The 21,100-nt window shown below is 42.5% G+C and overlaps 1 protein-coding gene across 3 annotated transcripts in view; it reads right to left on the bottom strand.

Moving 5' to 3' along the window:
* Nucleotides 1-21,100, bottom strand: part of LOC126353941 (uncharacterized) — a 155,561-nt gene that overhangs the window by 121,529 nt on the left and 12,932 nt on the right. For all 3 annotated transcript variants that reach the window (XM_050003219.1, XM_050003220.1, XM_050003222.1), the window contains one exon: nt 16,396-17,100. In XM_050003219.1, coding sequence (XP_049859176.1) covers nt 16,396-17,100 — 705 coding nt within the window. The remainder of the gene's footprint in view (nt 1-16,395; nt 17,101-21,100) is intronic.

Raw genomic sequence — 21,100 nt, 5'->3', positions numbered from 1 at the left:
CCATCTTTAGCCCTGTCTCCAGTAGTATCGTCCTTCCTGCATGGGTGGTAACCCAATAATGTAGATGGGTCTGTGACTTTTATGATGCATATCTTGTAAGCAGATGCAGAACAGTTTCTCCTGGACCAAGAGCTGTAATTCTTCCAAATGTGAGCAATATCCTTCAAATTACACTGCAACACAGAAGTAATTGTGGAAGCCATTGTTTAGCAATAGTTGTTGTTTTCTTCCTCCCTCAGAGGCTGTGATTTAGCAGGGAGAATGTTAGCTGGTTCCCTGCTCCAGTTCCTCCAATTGGAAGTCCATATCCTCAAGAGCACAGTCCGCATCAGAGAGGGAGAGTGCTCACAAATCTGAAGGTTTAACTACCACTTTCTTGCACTCTGAGCTACTTTTTGAAGGACGTTTTTCTTTACCGATGGGAGAATGTGGTTGCCTGGGTTGCATGAATGGCTTTGTTGGCTTCTGGTGTTGGGTAGAGGTATGTGGCTTAGGTGGTAAGCCCACTGATGATGGCTTCCAAATGGCTTCAGTTTCAAGTGGAGTGTTTTCCACACAGGTACACAAACAAGTGCATGTGCTTGTACTTTAATCTATGAGCTGAGTTTGTGTGGAGGCATCACACTTAGCAATTGGGACCTTAAGGGTTGATGCAAAAGTAGCAAAAACCAGCAGTTGCATAGCTTTCAAAGCCTTTTTTGCTTCATCAGAGGGTACACATCTCTTGGCTTTCAACTCCTGAATTTTTCTTTCCTCGTTGTAGACCTCTCACTTTCTGCTCCACACTGGGTGATCCCCAGCCCCAGAGCAGTGCATACATTTTGGTGGAAGTGTTACAAGAATTGCCTGTTTCATGAGCGGAGCATCCACAATTGCCACACATTGGCCTTCCATTACAAACCACAGTGGTATGGCCAAATCTTTGACATTTGCAGCATCACATCGGGTTAGGAACAAACGGACGAACCTTACGACCGATATAGCTTGCAAGGATATGTTCTGGTAATTCCAGAGTACTAAACATTGGAACAAATGTTGACAATTTTTTCCAATTTGCCACTGAGTCTGCTCACATAGTTCTGCACTTTTGTGATGCTCATATTTTTCCACTCTTCATGTAACCGTACGGGATCCACTTCCATTAGACCAGAGCAGGTAACTACACCCTACACTAAAGTTAAGGGTGTTAGCAACTCAGACTTGACTGGGTAGTCATCTAAGACCGTACATCCCAGGAGCTTAGATGGTTGGGCTGAATTAGCGGTTTCAACTAGAAATGTTCCGTTACAAAGTCATTTGCCACATTTTAGAGGCCCAACAATATCTTCCAATGCCTTGTAAATATAGAAAAGGGATACCTTCTCAAAGGTTACCCCTGTTCGCTTGATTACAATGAAAGTATTATGGCACACTAATGTCTTGTTACTATGATTCTGAGACTTCTTTTTGGGAGGGCTGACCAACAGAGCTCTCTTTGATTAGTGGAGATGTAAGCACCAACTGACAGTACACCTGTCCCTTATCATCCCGTCAGGTGTAGTAGTTTGATGAGACTGTCCCTTAGGTCTCCCATGAGACGCTAGGGGAAACAACCGTCGACCCAGGCAGAGCCCTGCATGCCTGAGAAAGCCTTATACAACTAGGGGGCAGCAGGTGCCCCATAGTTCATTCTCTTCATGGGTATGCTGCCTGATATAATTCGTCTTCACTCCTCAATATTTTGGCAATCCATTTGGCCGCCATCTTCAGGTGTGATTGTCAAGCCGGAACTGAATAAACATCAGAAACACAGGCTACTTTATACCCAGGGTATAGGCCACTGTGCCTGCACAAGAAGCGGAAGAGCTGCCACCTGTAAAGTGAAGAATTGCAGCACCGCCAGCAGTTAGAAACTGGCAAAAATGATAAATCGCAAATTAAGATGTAGTGAGTCAAAAAACGGACTGCTGTTGTTTTATATCAGATAAAATAGCGTTCCATGTCTTTCTCAAAGGAAAACATTTACCTCTATTAATAATATTATCAGATAATCTTATTTCGATGGATTTCTTGAGCACACAATCACAGTAACGAGGAGCAATAATTTGCATATCTTTAAATGACTTGTTATGCCCTTCATTGGGAGAATGTTCGGCAACGGAAGATTTTTAAGGTGGAGCAAACATACGTGATGCTGATGTCCCCACATCGGTCATGAAGACTGCAAATAGTTTGTCCAGTATAAGCCTGTCCACAATGACAGGGAACTTACAAACTCCAGGCTTTATCAATCCCAAACCATCTTTAGCACATCGAAACAAGGCTCTATTCTTGGCCAAAGGCAATATCATATTTCTCAGGATTATTATTAATAGAGATAAAGGTTTTCCTATGAGCAAGATATGGGTCCCTATTTTATCTGATATAAAACAACAACGATCTGGTTTTCGACTCATTTCATCTTAATTTGCGATTTATCACTTTTGCCAGTTTCTATCGCTGGTGGCGCTGCAATTCTTCACTTTGCAGGGGCAGCTCTTCTGTTTCTTGTGCAGGCACAGTGGCCTATACCCAGGGTATAAATGAGCCGCCGTTTCTGATGTTCATTCAGTTCCAGTGTCATTGTGTACTCAGTGATTGCACCTGAAGATGGAGGCCATATGGATTGCCAAAACTATCGTGTAGTGTAGACAATTATATCTGGCAGCATACCCGTGAAGAGCATAAACATGTAAGACGCTGGGAAAATCTACGGAATCACAACAGGTGCCCCAGAGGTTGCCCGCTAGAGACTGTTTCACCTCAACAGCCATTCACCTCATTAGCATGTAGCACACCTTGAGGCTGATGTTTGTTTTTCTTATGGAGAACTGTGCCTTCCTTGTAGTCCTGAGCATTGAGGAATTTCAATACATTTGCTGAAATAAAAAATAAGGGTAGCGAAAAGAGTGCAATGTGAATACCACTGTTAAATACAGAGGAGAGATTGAATAGGTGGAAAGAATATACAGAAGACCTTTGTGAGGAGGAGGAATTGTCTGTGTGATAGAGGAAGAAATTAGATTCGATAAAGAAGACATAAAAGATCCACTGCAGCCATCCAGCGAGAAGTTGGGCTCATTACATCCTGCGTGAACATAAATTAAACCAGTGAAACTTGCAACCATCAAGCCATCAGTATAAGCTACTACTGACCACCAAAACATGCCGAGAATCGATAAGAATTGGCAACAGAGGGCCTCGGATTGATCCAAGTCTTTTGGACATTGCACCATGGAGGTGCACACCAGTGGGCCCAGAGAAGAGATGGTCAGGAGATGAATCTCCATGTCTGGAATGAGGAATCAGTAGTTCAGGCACTCCAGGGAGCTGCAGATGCATAATGCATAAGCAATCAACTGTTGTCATCACAGAACTTTCAACAGTGGAACCCCTGCCTCCGCTAAGAGGCTGATCATGAGGCTAGTCCGAAAGTCACCAGTTGCTAGTTATATCCTGCAATGGGCAACTGTAATGTCAAAAGTGATGATGAGCTGAAAGAAGAGCAGTCTGTGCCCCAGATGGTGTTGCTGAGGCATTGAAGACCACTGAGGTGCGACCAGCACGTCCACTTTAATTGAAGAGGGGAAACCGTGTCAACAGGGCATCAAAGACCAGTTCCAAAGAAACAGAGTCCACCACATTGAGGGACTGGCCATCAAGGTACAGATCTGGATGGAAATAGACTATTCGGTGATGACAGAAATGCGTAACGCAGGTCTTGGCAGCTGAAAAATGGAAGCCACGAGTGAGAGCCCAAGATGCGTACTGCTCCCTGCAGCACTCTGGTTTCACCAATGCTCAGCACAGATGAACAAAAATAAATGCTAAAATAATCCATACAGAGAGGGTGACACCATAGGCCCTCTAGCACAATCAGACCATTTAGAGCCACTAAAAAGAGAGGGACACTCAAAATATAACCCTGTGGAATCCCATTCTCCTGCAGAACAGAAGTGCTACAGGAGTTGCTAACCGATACCTGAGAAGTGCGGCACGAAAGAAAGTTCTGCATAAAAATTGAGAATATGCCGTGGAGGCCCTACTCAGGCAACTCTATGAGGATGTGGGTGCCATGTGGTGTCATAAGCTTTATGCAGATCTAAGAAGACTGTAACGAGGTGCTGATGCTGGGCTAATGCCATTTGGATAGCAGCCTCCAGGTGGACTAAATTATCTGCAGCAGAGCAGCCTTGGCAAAAACCACACTTTGTCAAAGCCAAAAAGTCCCAGGATTCAAGAATCCAATATAGCCTTTGACTCACCGTAAATTCAAGTGACTTGCAGAAGTCACTGGTTAAACTGATTGAACACTAGCTGTCCATCTGAAGAGGTGGTCTACCCAATTTCAAAACTAGAGCAACACACTCTCTCTCCCACTGGGAAGTCCGTCTCATTCCAGAGATGGTTAAAAAGGGCAAGTATGTAACGTTGGCTGGCCATCAATAAGGGTTAAAAGATTCAGTTGTGCACCTGATCCGGCCCAGGAGCCACATATTTTGAGGGTCCAGGCAGCGGGCAAAATAAAAAAAAAAAGGATTACTTCTGGATGGTGTTTGAGAAGATAGAACAATGGTGGATAGTGGACCGATACTGAGACGTGAGAAAAGTGCTCAGCAACAGAGTCTGGGCTGGAAATTCAGGGAAATTTCCAGGACATACATTGGAGGACAGTGGTCAAAAATTTCCTTGATCTTTACCCGTACCTGTGAAGAGGCAGTATGCGGCCCTATGGCAGTGATATATTGTTCCAACAAATCTGTTCTAGCATTTAAGAACATAACGGGTCCAAGCATCAAGCCACTTAAAGGCCAGTAGGAGATCAAGAGATGGATGCCATTTGTAGCACTGGAGGGCACAGTGGTGGTCTTTAATAGTTGCAGCAATTTGGGGGGCGGGGGGGGGGGGGGGGATGAGAGACCCACCACCAACGGACAGTCTTCCTTTGGGGAGAACTTGAGGAAGAAGAAATCACTGAAGCAGTTGCTGAAAGGGTGGTGTCCACCAAACTCCATATGGACTCAACAATGCCATCGTGTGGTGGAGCAATTGGAATGGCAGCCATGGAAAAGGCATCCCAGACCAGATTGGTAAAGGACCACCTGGTAGGGGTACAGGTCAGTGATGCTGAAGAAATGATAAGATGACTGGAGAATGATCACTACTGCACAAATCATCGTGTACTCCCCATTTAACAGTGGGGAGGAATTCAGGACTACAGATGGAAAGATCAATGGCTGAGAAAATGCTGTATGCCAGGCTAAAGTGTGTGGGGACTCCACTGTTGAAGAGGCAGAGATCAAGCCCTGCCAGCAAGTCTTCAACAATACTGTCCCAGTCAGTGATCACAGTGCCACCCCACAGATGGTTACGGACATTAAAATCCCAAGGAGAAGGAAGGGGGAAGGGAGCTACTAAAGAAATACAACAAAAGTGGTAAGTGTAGAAGGCTGGATCCGAATGGGCACTACTTTTTAGCACAGTATGTGGAGGAACCCAGGAACTAACAATGTCTGTGGGGACCAATGTACAGACACCACCAGAGGTCCACAAAGGGCCAACCTGGTTCCGGAATAAGGCTTGGAAACCGTGAAGAGTTGGCAAATGAGTATCCAAAAAATGAGATTCCTGCAATATATAACATTCTACAGAGTAGAGAGAAAGAAAAGACTAATACCAGAAGGCGACAATAGTAACCATTACATTTCCATTGGGGGATAGTGGCACAAGGGTCCAGTTGGACGTTGAACCAGCCAGGATCTATCATTGTGTCGAGGCAGTGTCTGTCACTGCTAAGGACGGAGTGACATCCATGAATCAAAGCTCAAACCTAATTCAGATGGAGGGGTTAAGTCTCTCAGTCCATCCTGGAACAAACACAGTAATGGGGAAAGAGTTTCGCTTACGCCAGCAGGCCTGGTCCTCCTCCCAGGGGGTGGCCAGAGAGGGTAAGGTCGAGGAAGCAAAATTACGAGCAGAGAAAGAACCTTTCCTGCCTGAAAACAACACAGCCGCAGAAGAGTGGCCAGAAGTATGCTGTTTAGCAAGCTTTGTGTGCCAAAACTCCCATCACAGGCTCACCCTCTGGGCACCACCCAGCCAGGAAAAGTGCTGCCTAGCACAGCAGTCATTGTCAGGAGTTCAGATGCCCCAAAAAGGCGAGCAACCACTCCTAGACATACACAAGGCAGTGACAGCTCAGGTGCGACAAGTGTAATCTCTGCATTGTCAGTGGCTCAGCCAGATAGCCAGATGGATGCATAACAGCCCCATGACATGGACTGTCTACTCATACTGGTGTCCTGGGGGGGGGGGGGGGGGGGGGGGGGGCCAACAGCGGGTAAGGAAGGTACACAGAGGAATCCACGTCAGAGATGCTAGGGAGGGAGTTCTTTCCCAAATGGCTCATGCTAAGGAAAGAGAATTTAGAAAAGGGGGGGAGGGGGGTCAACCCCAAGGGGTACATGGGGGGGGGGGGGGGGGGAGGTGGAGTGGAAACACAACATACCAAATGGAAATGGAATAGCGGAACCAAGGAAATAGCTGGGTTGTCACTATGAGAAACACTGACTGACAGTGAAAGGGAGGGGGGGAGGCAGGTGCTAGGATGACGAGGAGTGAATATGGAGAAGGAAATGCATCCTGAGAGAGAAGAAATGGCTCGCGGCCCCATGCGGTCCACCACACATGAACAAAAAAAAAAAAAAAAAAAAAAAAAAAAAAAAAAAAAAAAAAAAAATATGTGAGCCTCTTGGGGGATCTGTTGAATGGAATGAATAGTCTAATGAGTAGTGAAAAGATGAAGAAAGGAACATATGAAAAACACTTGCAAGGAAAAGTGAAAGGGTGAAAGGACATTACTAATACACCAGTGAATAACTTTCATGCTACTAGAATGAAATTTAGTGTTGGGTGTTGGCGATTCTTTTTTTTTTGGGGGGGGGGGGGGGCGGGGTGAGTGAGATTTAGTTTTAAATGAGTGATAAGAAATTTAAACACTGGTAACTGACATGTTTAATTGGGGCCTACTCCAATTAATTTTGTGGTTGAAAATCCCCATATTCTGTAACGGACATTGCCACCACAACAGGCACCAGACAACACTCCATTGTTTCCATCCTAACGCAATGTTGCCTGTCAGCATAGCCCCACAAACAAGTGACAGGACGAGCAGGCTCAGAATATATTTGAGTGCCTCCTACCACTGGCACTGTGACTCGTGCACCAATGACACAGTGAAGATGGCACTCATACTTTGAAGCTAAAATAAGCTGTGCATAGATAAAGAGGAGAAAATTATTAGAAATTTACTTGTACTTACATGTAAGATGTAGGCATGCAGTGTAAACATTTATTCTAACATATGATACAACACATTGGCACCTAACATACCAGTGCCAGATTTTGTCTTATACATTCTAACACCAGCACTTCATTGATCTCATTCTCATCATTTTCCTCATTCTCTTCCCACAGTATGTCATTAACGCTGCCACTCAGGACATTTGATGTGCAGCATTTTTTGAACCCCTTCATTATAGACTTCGATGATGCAGAGGGCGATTAAGGAGGAGTCAACTCACACCAAAGGGTGACTGATGGCTCCCCATTTTACCAGACCCAGTAAGGGCATGGTCTTCTTCCATGAGCCAGTCCAGATACTTTTTTTTGGAGAGCCTTTGAACAGCATGTTTATGACTACATTTAGAAACTGTAGTTCTGAAGTAATTCTTCCAGGTATTGCATGCAACAAGGTTTGCCTTTTGTGCAGCAGGTTTATCTGTTACTTCAGCTATTAAATGTCCCTTGAAAGCATCCAAAAATAGCAAGGCTCCCTTTAGCAGGCAGTGCCCCAATCTGTGAACCCAAACAGTAGACAGCCAGGCAACAATCAGTTACATTGTCGTCTAGCCCTTTTCTTGGCAGTGAATCACTAAGCCCATAGGAAAATTTTCTTCTTCAGAATGGGGTAAGAGGTTATTTTCCGCCATTGATTGTAAAAGCTAAGTGATAGTTATCCTATACTTTAAGTCCCAGTTCTTCTTAATGGAATTCTTTGCCCATTTCATGCCTACTGTCTTATTGCTTGGCATATCAAAAAAATTCTGGCATTCTGTCAGTATGCTAAACAGATGAATTGGGTATGAGCAAGACATTCACAACTGGATGATGTACCACACTGGAAGTTATCCAGTTTCTCATCAAAATCTACTGGCATTCTCTGTACTAGTGAATTACTTCGTAGGAGAGAGAGAGGCCATTTTTCCACATAAACCAATAAAACCAACCATTATGTGCACTGAATTCTCCTTGTGGCTTATTTAATATTCTTGTGATTTCGAAGGTTTTCAGTTGGATTATTTCTTGTGAGGTAGGCATACCATCTTTACTCTTATCTTGCACATAGGCAAGAACCTCAGCTTCACATTATTTTGCTGTATTTCGGTCCCCTTAATGATTTTCTCATTGAAACTGCCGTCTTCCATTTTTCTTCTGAAGAAACCCAACATCACACATTAAATTCATCCAATCTGTACTTTCTTCTGGCCCCTCTATTGGTTGCAGTTGTGGTATAGTGTTCAACTGCCATGCTTGCATTGTAACTGCACCCAATTCCCTGGCTTTATGATGCTTTATGCTCTAAATGGTCATTAATATCAGCTTAAATCACACTTTCTTACCACTATACAACTGAAACTGAATTACAAGCTAACAAAATAATACAGGTAGATATACACACTTTTAAGGTCAATAAAATACCGGAAAAAGTTTGCACTGTTGTATAATAAAATGCATTACTGTCAGTTTCAATTACAGTTGCTAGTTGTATTGTTACAAATGAGGTTTTTTTTAAAGCAAATATGTTTATAAAGACAAGGGGGTGGAACATAAGCACATGCTCAGTTTTAGAGGATGAAATCTGGATAAAAAGAGTAGATTATTTTTGGGCCAATATGGTATTGCAGTACTGTGTGGTAGGTTCCATAACTTGTTAACTATTTTTATCGCAAATTGTGCAAAATGACATAGTTTAGTATTTGTTGTCCTTTTCATGAATTTGGTTGCTATTTCAACTAACGCCATTACTAGGTCCAAGAGTTGTGGGCACTGTATGTGCCGACACTTTTTAAAAACTCTTTTGGAAAAATTATAATAATTTACTGGAACAGATCTTACTTTTTTCTAAACAGTGAGGGAACACAAAATTTCTTTCAGCACATTTATTCAATTTTCTTTACTTGCATTTGTGGGAGAGCAGTATCAAAGCATTAAAAGCATATCATTTCAACTCAGGAAAGATATACAATGTTTTGTATTAACTTACTCTGATGAAAGTTAAAGTTGTTCAAATTAATCAGCTCAGTAGTATTTGGTACACAGAGGCAGTTTGAATACATTTTTCCCACTAAAGCAACTTATCATTTGTCATCCCCCCTCCCCCCTTTTCTATCACACATTTTCATCGATGTCAGTTTTCGCAACCAATTGCGATAGGTACTGTATACAGATTTTGTACTTGGGCCTGGTGTCCTCCTCAGCTTGGCACCTCAAGCGGTCCCTTGTGTCGCTTGGACTTTAAATTTTGTTGGTACAACAAAATTAATACAGTCAACATAGCTTTACAAAATTGGAGCTGGTTGTTTCAGATGTGATCATAATAAAATCTCAAGCAAAAGACAAACTAGTCTAAATCCAAACCGAATCCATTTTCAAAGACATGATCAGCAACAGAAAAAAAGTGACTGAATAGGTTTATGCCAAGACAGAATATCCTGCATCGAATCATGACTGACCCAGAAAATAGCAATTATATATGAGGTTGAGGATTAGCAGATAACAGACTGAGAACCACATTTCAAAATAACTTTTTAGAATTACTTGCTGGCCTATTACTATATCAAAATTCACAACTGTCCCCAAATTTTAAATAAAAACTACATAGCTTCTCCTGTTTATAAATTTTACTTAACTGGAAAAACTGATTCAGAAGAAAGACAAAGGCTCTGTTCAAATTTACACACAAAATTGAGCAGCAGATTAGAACTCAAATATTGATCAAAACAATCTCTTTATTGAAACTTATTTTTTATTACTATTTCTCCCAAAACAAATTTTCTGCAAATATTTTTTTTTATTTTAAAATTGAAAAACTGATTATACATTTTGGTGTTGTATGTAAGATTTTACAAAAGGTGTTTTAGTATAAATCCTGAAACAAAATTCATGTACCAGTAAATTTTTGGGTACTGGAGATAGAACGGCTGATCAACCTAAGTTCAACATTAGATTGGGGAGGGGCAACAGCGTTACTAAAATACTGCTCACAGTCCAATGACAAATAAGCTAGGGCCACCTCTGTTTTACAGAAAAATTATGTCAACAGCAGATCACGATACCAAAACACACACAGCTAAGACAACACACTGGAATCCAACACTTCCCCTGACCTATATAGGTCAACAACTGCTCACGATAGCAAAACATACATAGCTACAATGACAAATCGCAGTCAGTCACTTCCCATGACCTATGCAGCTCAAATACAACTGACGATACCAAAAAAATTGAAATCGAATACTTCCCTCTAAGATACATAAATCGACCACAAGTGCCGATACCAAAACATCAACCACCAACACATGCAGTAAACAACACAGCCCCCCCAAAAAGTTGCAGAAACTTAATGATGGACAACATGTCATCCCCCATTTCAGCCCGCAGACATGCTTTATTAAACTTAGAAGTCATATCTATACCTAACAAAAGAAGCCACAAATTGAATTAAATGACTTACCATGCGACAATACTAAACTATCAGTTTAATAAGTCACAGCTGCAAAATACTAACGCAAATTCTTTACAGACGAATGGAAAAACTGGTAGAAGCCGACCTTGGCGAAGATCAGTTTGGATTCCGCAGAAATGTTGGAACATGTGAGGCAATACTGACCCTAGAACTTATCTTAGAAAATAAGATTAAGTAAAGGCAAACCTACATTTCTAACATTTGGAGACTAAGAGAAAGCTTTTGACAATGCTGACTCGAATACTCTTTCAAATTCTAAAGGTGGCAGCGGTAAAATACAGGGGGCAAAAGGCTATTTACAATTTGTACAGAAACCAGATGGCAGTTGTAAGAGTCGAGGGGCATCAAAGGGAAGCAGCGGTTTGGAAGGGAGTGAGACAGGGTTGTAGCCTGTCCCTGATGTTATTCAATCTGTATACTGAGCAAGCAATAAAGGAAACAAAAGAAAAATTCAGAGTAGGAATTAAAGTCCATGGAGAAGAAATTAAAACATTGAGGTTCGCCGATGACATTGTAATTCTGTCAGAGACAGCAAAGGACTTGGAAGAACAGTTGAACGGAATGGACAGTGTCTTGAAAGGAGGATATAAGATGAACATCATCAAAAGCAAAGCGAGGATAATGGAATGTAGTCCAATTAATTCAGGTGATGCTGAAGGAATTACATTAGGAAATGAGACACTTAAAAGTAGTAAAGGAGTTTTGCTATTTGGGGAGCAAAATAACTGATGATGGTCGAAGTAGAGAGGAATGGCAAGGAAAGCGTTTCTGAAGAACAAAAATTTGTTAACATCAAGTATAGATTTAAATGTCAGGAAGTCGTTTCTGAAAGTAGTTGTGTGGAGTGTAGCCATGTATGGAAGTGAAACATGGAAGATAAATAGTTTAAACAAGGATAGAATAGAAGCTTTCAAAATGTGGTGCTACAGAAGAATATTGAAAATTATATGGGTAGATCACATAACTAATGAGGATGTACTGAATAGAATTGGGGAGAAGAGCAGCTTGTGGCACAACTTGACTATAAGAAGGAATCGGTTGGTAGGGCATGTTCTGAGACACTGAGGGATCACCAATTTAGTATTGGAGGGCAGCGTGGAGGGTAAAAATCGTACAGGGAGACCAAGAGATGAATACACTAAGCAGATTCAGAAGGATGTAGGTTGCAATAAGTACTGGGAGATGAAGAAGCTTGCACAGGATAGAGTAGCATGGATAGCTGCATCAAACCAGTCTCAGGACTGAAGACAACAGCAAAAACCATGCGAGAAACAGCAAAGCAATAACATCAAACGACACCGCAATAACATAAACACAACGGAAACTTAATTCTTAACTCACTGAAACTAATTCCGTTCTTCTTCAACAGTCAAAACCGATAAATGCACACTTCAAGAACCGACACCCAAATGAACCCAATACACCACCAGAGGACACCACCAACCGCAACAAGAAAACATCTACAAACACAACACACTCATAAACTAAATGCCTTTATGTCATGGGTCAAAGCCGACAGATGGGATCGGACGCCTCCGTTGACCTTGTGTCCTTTAAATGTGTTATTCAGTGCCTCCTGTGTATGGCAAGTAGCAGTGTATCCTATTTCATTTTCACTAATACAGTCTACTGCCAAATGTAGGGACAATGCTGTCTCATCCTGTAGCATTTAGAGAATGATTTAGAACTTTGTCCCAAATTGTGTCAATCAAGATTCCATTGACTGAGGGATCAGTAGGGCCAGGAGTACTGATCAAAGAAGTCCTCACTATGTACCCCAATATTGTAAACAGCTTAAATACTTCACCAGGCAATGTAGTGATTATTTGTGTGGTGTCATTGGAAGTGTCGATTCCATCGTCTGCTTTGATTTGTAATGTAACGGTCGTGTTGAGTGTGACATCACTGTGGCACAGTGTTTTTGAGATGATTCATATTTGTAGTCATCGTGTTGTGGTATTTGGTGGCGCACTCGTGCGGTGGATGTTGAGATTTGGGGTTTTTTGTGTTATACCTGGTATTCGGTAATTTGATTGTGAGTAATCATTGTGTGAACTTGTTCTCAGAAGAATGTGCTTTGTTGCTAGTGAGTTATTTTGATTTAATGACTCCACGGTTTATGCATTTGGGCTTTTGTATTAAGTATGTTTGTGGTGTGTGTGTGTGTGTTCCATGGAACAAAATTTAATAACTTGGTGGTGGTAGTAGTGTTTTACATGCATGTCACATTTGTGGTGAAAGGATGAAGTTTACCACATTCCTGCCTTCTAGCATCAGGGACTTACACATAGGGACATGTCACCATGATAATATTTTTGGAGAGAGATTTGGCGTGGAGCCTGGTTCGAGGGCTCTAGGTGGGCCGCGAGGGAAATTTGGCATTACAGAAGCAGCTGAATCCACCCGTCTGTTTTGGCTCATGACATCAATATGGCGGAAATAGCTACTTCCAGCATATACAAAATGACAACAATAACATCACTACACATACATTCCAATAAACGCAAACAAAAATTAAACTGACACAATAACATCTCACTCCAAAAATAAAATGAAACTAACGGAGCAACAACAGAAAATTGGGGGTTTAAGGCTGAATGTGCAACAATAAAAGAACACCGCACCATCCCAAAATAAATAAATAAATAAATTTATAGCATTCCGCTACACCAACAAAACCATATAAATTGGACACTTCTCTTGACCTATATAGGTCAATCGCCCCTACCAATACCAAAAATCAACACCTAGAACCCCAAGAAGTGGTATTGGAGATTTCCCTAGCCCTACATAGTTCAACCACAGCTATCAATACCAAAAAACCAACACCTACAACTCCGAAAAGTGGAACTGAAATCCCAACAACTCAGAAACCCAAATACCCCACATATTCACTATACCAATTAAAACACAACTGACCAACTGTAAATATACAACACACAAAATATCACAATTACTATAAAATAAAACCAAAAGAAAAATTACTTACCTACAAAAGCCTCTGGCAATACTACCTTGGCTGACCCCCCCTGCCCATCCCCCCCCCCCCTCCCCCCACACACATGTACACTCGCACTGACAATGCCACATACACGTATTCTGGGCCTGAGCTGCCGGAGCTCTTGTTAACCTCATGTTGCTGCCACAAACGTGACAGCTAACACATTCAGCAATAAGACTTAATATCTGCAGAAATTGTTTGACAGACATCATACCATCATCATGTGTTTATCATCATCCATCTCATGAACTGCACTGTCATACCCATACCTAACAAAAAAAAGAAAAAAGCTTTAAAAAATTAGACTTCTTTCTGCACAGCAAACACCAGACCTAACAAATATGCCAAACAGCTAAACAAAAAAATCCTTAATAACTCACTGGAAGCACTTCCATAACCTACATTACCACAACTACCTAAACTCAAAACCATGTTAGCACGATGACAATCTAAACTCAAATGAACCCAATACCACATGGTAAACTCAGCACATCTACATCCACCACCAGAGGGCACCATCAAATACAACAACACGAGATCTACAAACCCACCCAACTCAAAAACTCTGCACCTTAATGATGTCACACACCGCTACCCTCTTACGTCATGGGTCAAAGGAGACAGATGGAATTGGACATTTTTTGTTATCAGTCCTCTTGAATCTTTTATGCACATGAGACTGACGCGACTGGAGTGAATGCAAGAAGTGTGTTTGGTTGATATTGTTTTTGTAGGGAGGAGGCTAATCTAAGTTTACTTCTTAGTGGCTTTGATTGCTAAATAATTTTCTTTTTGTTTTGATGTCAGTGCATTTTTTTATATTTTGTTTGTTGTACTTGTATAGTTTACGTTTGTATTTTCATTGGTCTAGTGAAACTGTGGGTTTTGGATTTTTGATTTGTGTCAGAGGTCTCGGTATCACTGATTGTGTTTGAGCTACATAGGTTAAGTGAAAATTGTGGTACTGGGGTTTTTGACATGTTTGGGTTTTAAGTGTTGAGGGCTTCATTTCAACTTTATAGGTCTACTGAAGTTAGCAATACCATGTTTTGGAGCAGCTTGTGTTGGTTTTTTGGTTTTGAGGGCTCCCTTTGAGCTAAACCATAAAGTGAAATCTGCAACTGCTGTGGTTTTTTGTGTTTGTGATGTTATGCCATTTTGAGAATTTTTCATGTTTGATTCTGTGGATAATGTGTAGTTTTGGGTGTCATTGTTTTTCATATTGTTGTAGGCTATATTAAGATGGGCTCAGCCATAACCCCCCCCTCCCCCCACTACCCTTGTTGTTTTTATATTTGGTCATGTGTATATATAGTGATGTTAAGGTTGAGGATGTCCACCACGTTGAAGATGTCATGGGTTAAAGCAGATGGGTGGACTTTTCCATAATGACTTCTGTGTGTTGTAAAGAGTGTTGACATTGGTTTTGTTGCCTCATTTGTGTGTGTGTGTGTGTGTGTGTGTGTGTGTGTGTGTGTGTGTGTGTGTGTGATAAGTCCACCAGAAATTTGGCAACTTCAATGTGAATAACATGCTTAGAATATAAAAAGATGTTGAAATGTAACATTCTTCAAGCCATCTACTGCACTCCACTTGTAGTATTATGTTAACCCAAACATGCAAAGGTCTCCATCAGTGTATCAATGATTTAATTACTTTTTTTTAATTATGTCCCTAAGAAATATCTTCTGTAGGTTTCAACAATATAAGTAACAGTGCTACAAATTTTTCAGGTCAAGGGAAGCGTCCGATTCCAATTTTTTGTTGTTTTAGGTGTTGGTTTTGTGGTATCGATAGTTGCGGTGTGATTATAATTTTTGGAGTAGTTAGTTTTTATTTTGTGGTATCGGCAATTGCAGTTGAGGTCAAGGGAAGTGACCAATTCCTGTTGATACTGTAGGTGTAGTGGAACTTGGGAATTTTGTGGTGTTTTTATGTCATCGTTTTGTGTAATTTGGGATCATGGTGTGTGTCTGTATGTGTTTATATTTAGTTTGTCCCCACCTAAAAAAATCCAAATTTCCCACACTGGTCACATTAGTTTGATTATATTTTTGGTGAGAGATGTGTGTGTTGGTTTTATATGTATTTTCGTGTTTGTTGTCACTTATGTAATGACGTCATAGGTGCCATATTGGAAATGTTAAAAATGGTCATTTCCGCCATATTGGTTACGTCTTGGGTCAAAGCAGAGAAGTGGAATCGGATGCTTCTGTAGACTAAGTTATTGAACAAAGCTTAGTCTACTTTTAAATATGCCTGTCTGCTGATCAGTGCCTCCTCTATGAGCTGAGTAGCAATCTATCCTATTCCATTTTTGTTATCCATCTTGGATTTTCCACCAATTAGGCCACACCATTTGTTGCTTTACAACATAGAACCAGCAATGTAGTGCAGTTATATATTTCAGACCCTATGGCAAATTAATCCTAGCAACAAAATGAATTTTACTTCCTCTATTCCTAGTATAAACTGCTCCTATCATGTATTTTGCCAAAAATCTAAAGAAGGTCGAATCTGTATGCTGTAGTTGTATACTATATTATTACTTTGAAAACATGATACATACTTTTTTGTACTGTGCTCTCCATGTTTATGTTTCCTCTTCCTGTGCTTGCTGGTATGTATATGCTCATTTTTCCCATTCTGCAATTCATCTGTTTCTCCTGCTTCATCTATAATGTGATTGCGTCTCTTCTTCCTCCTTTTCAGTTTAACGCGTTCTCCAACTTCAATCAAAACACTGTTAGATTCACTATCACCGGCATCCAGAGGCTGCATTACATTTTCCAAAACGACTAATGGCGAAAGTGTTACGGTGGAAGACTTATTTTTTTCAATTCCTAATTGAACATCACAAAAACTTTCATTAAACCACACTTTAGAATTATTTCTACTTGATTCCACAGGTAGATCTTCAGCAGAAGTTCCTGAACTGTGAACACTTTTTCCTTCTGGCTCTACATTTTCTGTGACCACATTAATATTGTCTGAAGTACTTGCTTTAACTTCATCACTTACTGAAACACTTGAACCTTCAAAGTCTGAGGCAGATTTATCAAAACTTTCATCTATGCTATCACTTTTGTCTTTCTTATATTTTCTATCTGAAGGAACCCTTTGTCCACTATCAACATTTTCAAGGTTATTCCTTGCACTTCTGCGTACATGCAATTTGATTGGAGCATTCTGGGTTCGAGGGCTTCTGCGTAATGCTCCTGAGCTAGTAGGTTGCCATTCTCCATCACTGATGTCTTGTGTAACAGAGCTGGTGCTGAAATATAAAAAGAAACAATATGTGTGTAACATATTTCACATGCAAGGATTCATAAGAAAATTAATTTCAATAAGAAGTAATGAATGTGAATAGTCACAAAATGTACAACACAGATAAAAAAACTGCATCCCATAAAATGGTTCCCCCCCCCAGCCACACAGCAGCATTTGAAGTATTTGTTTTCAGTCACATTTTGTCTCTTCTGATGTAATTTCCCAAGTTAGTAAAACTGCACACAAAAAAGGGGGGGGGGGGAGAGGGAGGGGGGGGGAGAGAGAGAGAGAGAGAGAGAGAGAGAGAGAGAGAGAGAGAGAGAGAGAGAGAGAGAGAGAGAGAGAGAGAGATAGGTTCAAATGGCTCTGAGCACTATGGGACTTAACTACTGAGGTCATCAGTCCCCTAGAACTTAGAACTAATTTAACCTAACTAACCTAAGGACCTCTCACACATCCATGCCCGAGGCAGGATTCGAACCTGCGACCGTAGCAGTCGCACGGTTCCAGACTGTTGCGCCTAGAACCGCTCGGCCACCCTGGCCGGCATCATCTCAACTTTATTTTTTTTTTCTTTGCTTGAGCTGAATCTCACATTATAAGCATGCTCTGACATTTACTTATCTGTGTCTCAAACCATATTGCAAACTAAAAAGCAAACACCATTTCCAGTATTAACAGCTGTTATACAAAGAGCAATATTCTTAGCAATGTCAAGGATGTGACTAAATGTGACCAGTTGCTAGTCAAATTCTCAGACAACACTGACAAAGTATTCTAGAAATTGCCATCAAACTTATATTAAAATAAAGAAAAAAATCCTTAACTGGAAAATCTATTTCCACAGATAATTAAAATCAGTTCTTGTAAAGGCATTTGTATTGAGATTTGTCAATCATCATCAAATTACTTCAACAATTAGAAAAAGTTTTCTTACTAGTGAATTAATGTCTGCAACTAGTGGTCTAATAGTTAGCTCCACTGCCTCTAGGTCACTGTGTCCTGGGTTCAATTCCTGGCCAAATCAGAAATTTTCTTCATTCAGGGACTGGATGTCTGTGTTGTCCTAAACATTTCATACCACCAACACCACCACAAAACATGCAAGTCACCGAATTGGGATGAAATAGAAAGACTTGTACCAGGCACCCAAACAACTTCAGATGGTGTCTCCCAGTTAATAATAGGTTGGTTGGTTTGTGGGATTAAAGGGACCAGACTACTACAGTCATCGGTCCCTTGTTCCATAAAAACTAAAACCACCCAAAGAGAATAAAAAACGAACAACAGGAAAGACAGCAGACGAAACAGGACATGAAATACTCTGACAGAGACCAGACAAAACAAATTAAAACACACAGCATGACGGTGGTTGGCCAACCATAGAGAAAAAGAGGAAAAGCCAACCACCAAGAACACTTTAAAAACTCAGTTTAAAATCAGAGGCTAAAAGCCAGAATAAAAAAATAAAAATAAAAAAATAATAAAAAAAGACCACTCAGATTAAAGGATAAAAACCCACTGCCCGAATAAAACACAAAACCAAATCCACCATGGCAGAGTCATCTGATAAAAGAGCAGAGAGCATGTCAGGCATTGCAAAAGTCTGCCTGAGCACGATTAAAAGGGCGCACACCGACAGAATATGGACCACGGTCAAGGACACCCCACAACGACAAAGAGGGGGATCCTCACGACACAGTAAATAACTGTGCGTGAGTCGGGTGTGGCCTATGCGGAGCCGACAAAGGACGACTGAGTCCCTGCGGTTGGCTCGCATGGATGACCGCCACACAGTCATCGTGTCCTTGACGTCACGGAGTTTGTTAGGGGTGGTCAGACCGCGCCATTCAGCATCCAAAAACGAGAGAACTTTGCGGCGTAAGACTGCCCGCAAATCAGCCGCCAGGAGACCAATCTCCAGAGATGGCGCACTGGTGGCCTCTTTCGCCAGGCGGTCAACAGTTTCATTGCCGGGTATACCAACATGGCCTGGGGTCCAAACAAAGACCACAGACCTGCCGCTACAGGCGAGAGTATGCAGGGACTCCTGGATAGCCATCACCAGACGAGAACGAGGGAAACACTGGTCGAGAGCTCGTAAAGTGCTCAGGGAATCGCTACAGATAACGAAGGACTCACCTGAGCAGGAGCGGATATACTCTAGGGCACGAAAGATGGCGACCAGCTCAGCAGTGTAAACACTGCAGCCAGCCGGCAACGAACGTTGTTCAGAATGGTCCCCTAGAGTTAGTGCATAACCGACTAGACCAGCAACCATCGAACCGTCGGTGTAGACAACGCCAGAGCCCTGATACATGGCCAGGATGGAATAAAAGCGGCGTTGGAAGGCCTCCGGAGGGACTGAGTCCTTCGGGCCATGTGCCAAGTCGAGCCAAAGGCAAAGGCGAGGCACACACCACGGGGGTGTACGCAGAGGGGCCCGGAAAGGAGGTGGAACAGGGAAACACAAAGCCAGGAAAGAAGCTGTTTGACACGTACGGCGATCGGACAACCCAACCGGGGCCGACGTTCTGGCAGATGAACGACTGACTGCGGGAAGAGGACACGATAATTTGGATGCCCGGGCAAGCTAAAACATTGGGCAGCATAAGCAGCCAGTAATTGTTGGTGTCGTAACCGCAGTGGAGGGACACCTGCTGTGCACAGGGCTGGTTCGGAAGGCACCAGTGGCAAGGCGTATCCCGCTGTGGAGGATTGGGTCCAGCACCCGCAACGTAGATGGGGATGCTGAGCCATAAGCCAGACTCCCGTAGTCCAAACGGGACTGGATTAACACCTGGTAAAGCCGTAGGAGAATAGATCGGTCGGCGCCCCACCTGGTGTGGCTCAGGCATCGCATAGCATTTAGATGCCGCCAACACGCCTGTTTAAGCTGCCAAATATGAGGCAGCCAAGTCAACCGGGCATCAAAAACCATCCCCAACAACCTAAGTGACTCCACTACTTTAAGAAGCTCGCCGTCAGGATAAAGCCGCGGCTCCGGGTGAACAGTGTGTCGGCGGCAGAAATGCATAACGCAGGTCTTGGCTGCGGAAAACTGAAAACCATGCGCTACAGCCCAAGACTGCGCCTTGCGGATTGCGCCCTGTAGCTGACGTTCAGCAGCTGCAATGCCAATAAAGCTGTAGTAAAGGCAGAAGTCGCCAGCAAACAGGGAAGCGGAGACAGTATTTCCCATGGCCGCAGCGTGCCCGTTAATAGCTATTAAAAACAGACACACACTGAGAACAGAACCCTGTGGCACACCGTTCTCCTGGACTTGGGAGGAACTATATGAGGCCGCGACGTGCACGCGGAAGGTACGATACGACAGAAAATTGCGGATATAGATCGGCAGAGGGCCCCGAAGACCCCATCCATGAAGTGTAGAAAGGATGTGATGACGCCATGTCATATCATACGCCTTCCGCATGTCGAAAAAGACAGCAACCAGATGCTGATGGCGGGCAAAGGCAGTACGGATGGCCGACTCCAGGCTCACCAGATTGTCGGCGGCAGAGTGGCCTTTACGGAACCGACCCTGAGACGGAGCCAGAAGGCCTCGAGACTCCAGTACCCAATTCAAGCGCCGGCTCACCATTTGTTCAAGCAACTTGCAAAGAACGTTGGTGAGGCTAATGGGACGGTAGCTGTCCACCTCCAAAGGGTTCTTCCCTGGTTTCAGAATGGGGACAACAAGACTTTCCCACCATTGCGACGGAAACTCACCCTCGACCCAAATGCGGTTGTAAAGATCGAGGAGGCGTCGCTGGCAGTCCACTGAAAGGTGTTTCAGCATCTGAGAGTGGATGCTATCTGGCCCAGGAGTGGTATCAGGACAAGCGGCGAGGGCACTTCGAAATTCCCACTCACTGAATGGAACATTGTACAATTAAGGATGGTGAGTGCGAAAAGAAAGACTCCGACGTTCTATCCGCTCCTTAATGGAGCGGAAGCCCAAGGGGTAGTTGGCAGAAGTGGAAGTCATAGCAAAGTGCTCT

This window comes from Schistocerca gregaria, chromosome 3, assembly GCF_023897955.1.
Source record: "Schistocerca gregaria isolate iqSchGreg1 chromosome 3, iqSchGreg1.2, whole genome shotgun sequence".
Classification (NCBI taxonomy): Eukaryota; Metazoa; Arthropoda; class Insecta; order Orthoptera; family Acrididae; genus Schistocerca; species Schistocerca gregaria.
This window is presented reverse-complemented; position numbering and strand designations above follow the sequence as displayed.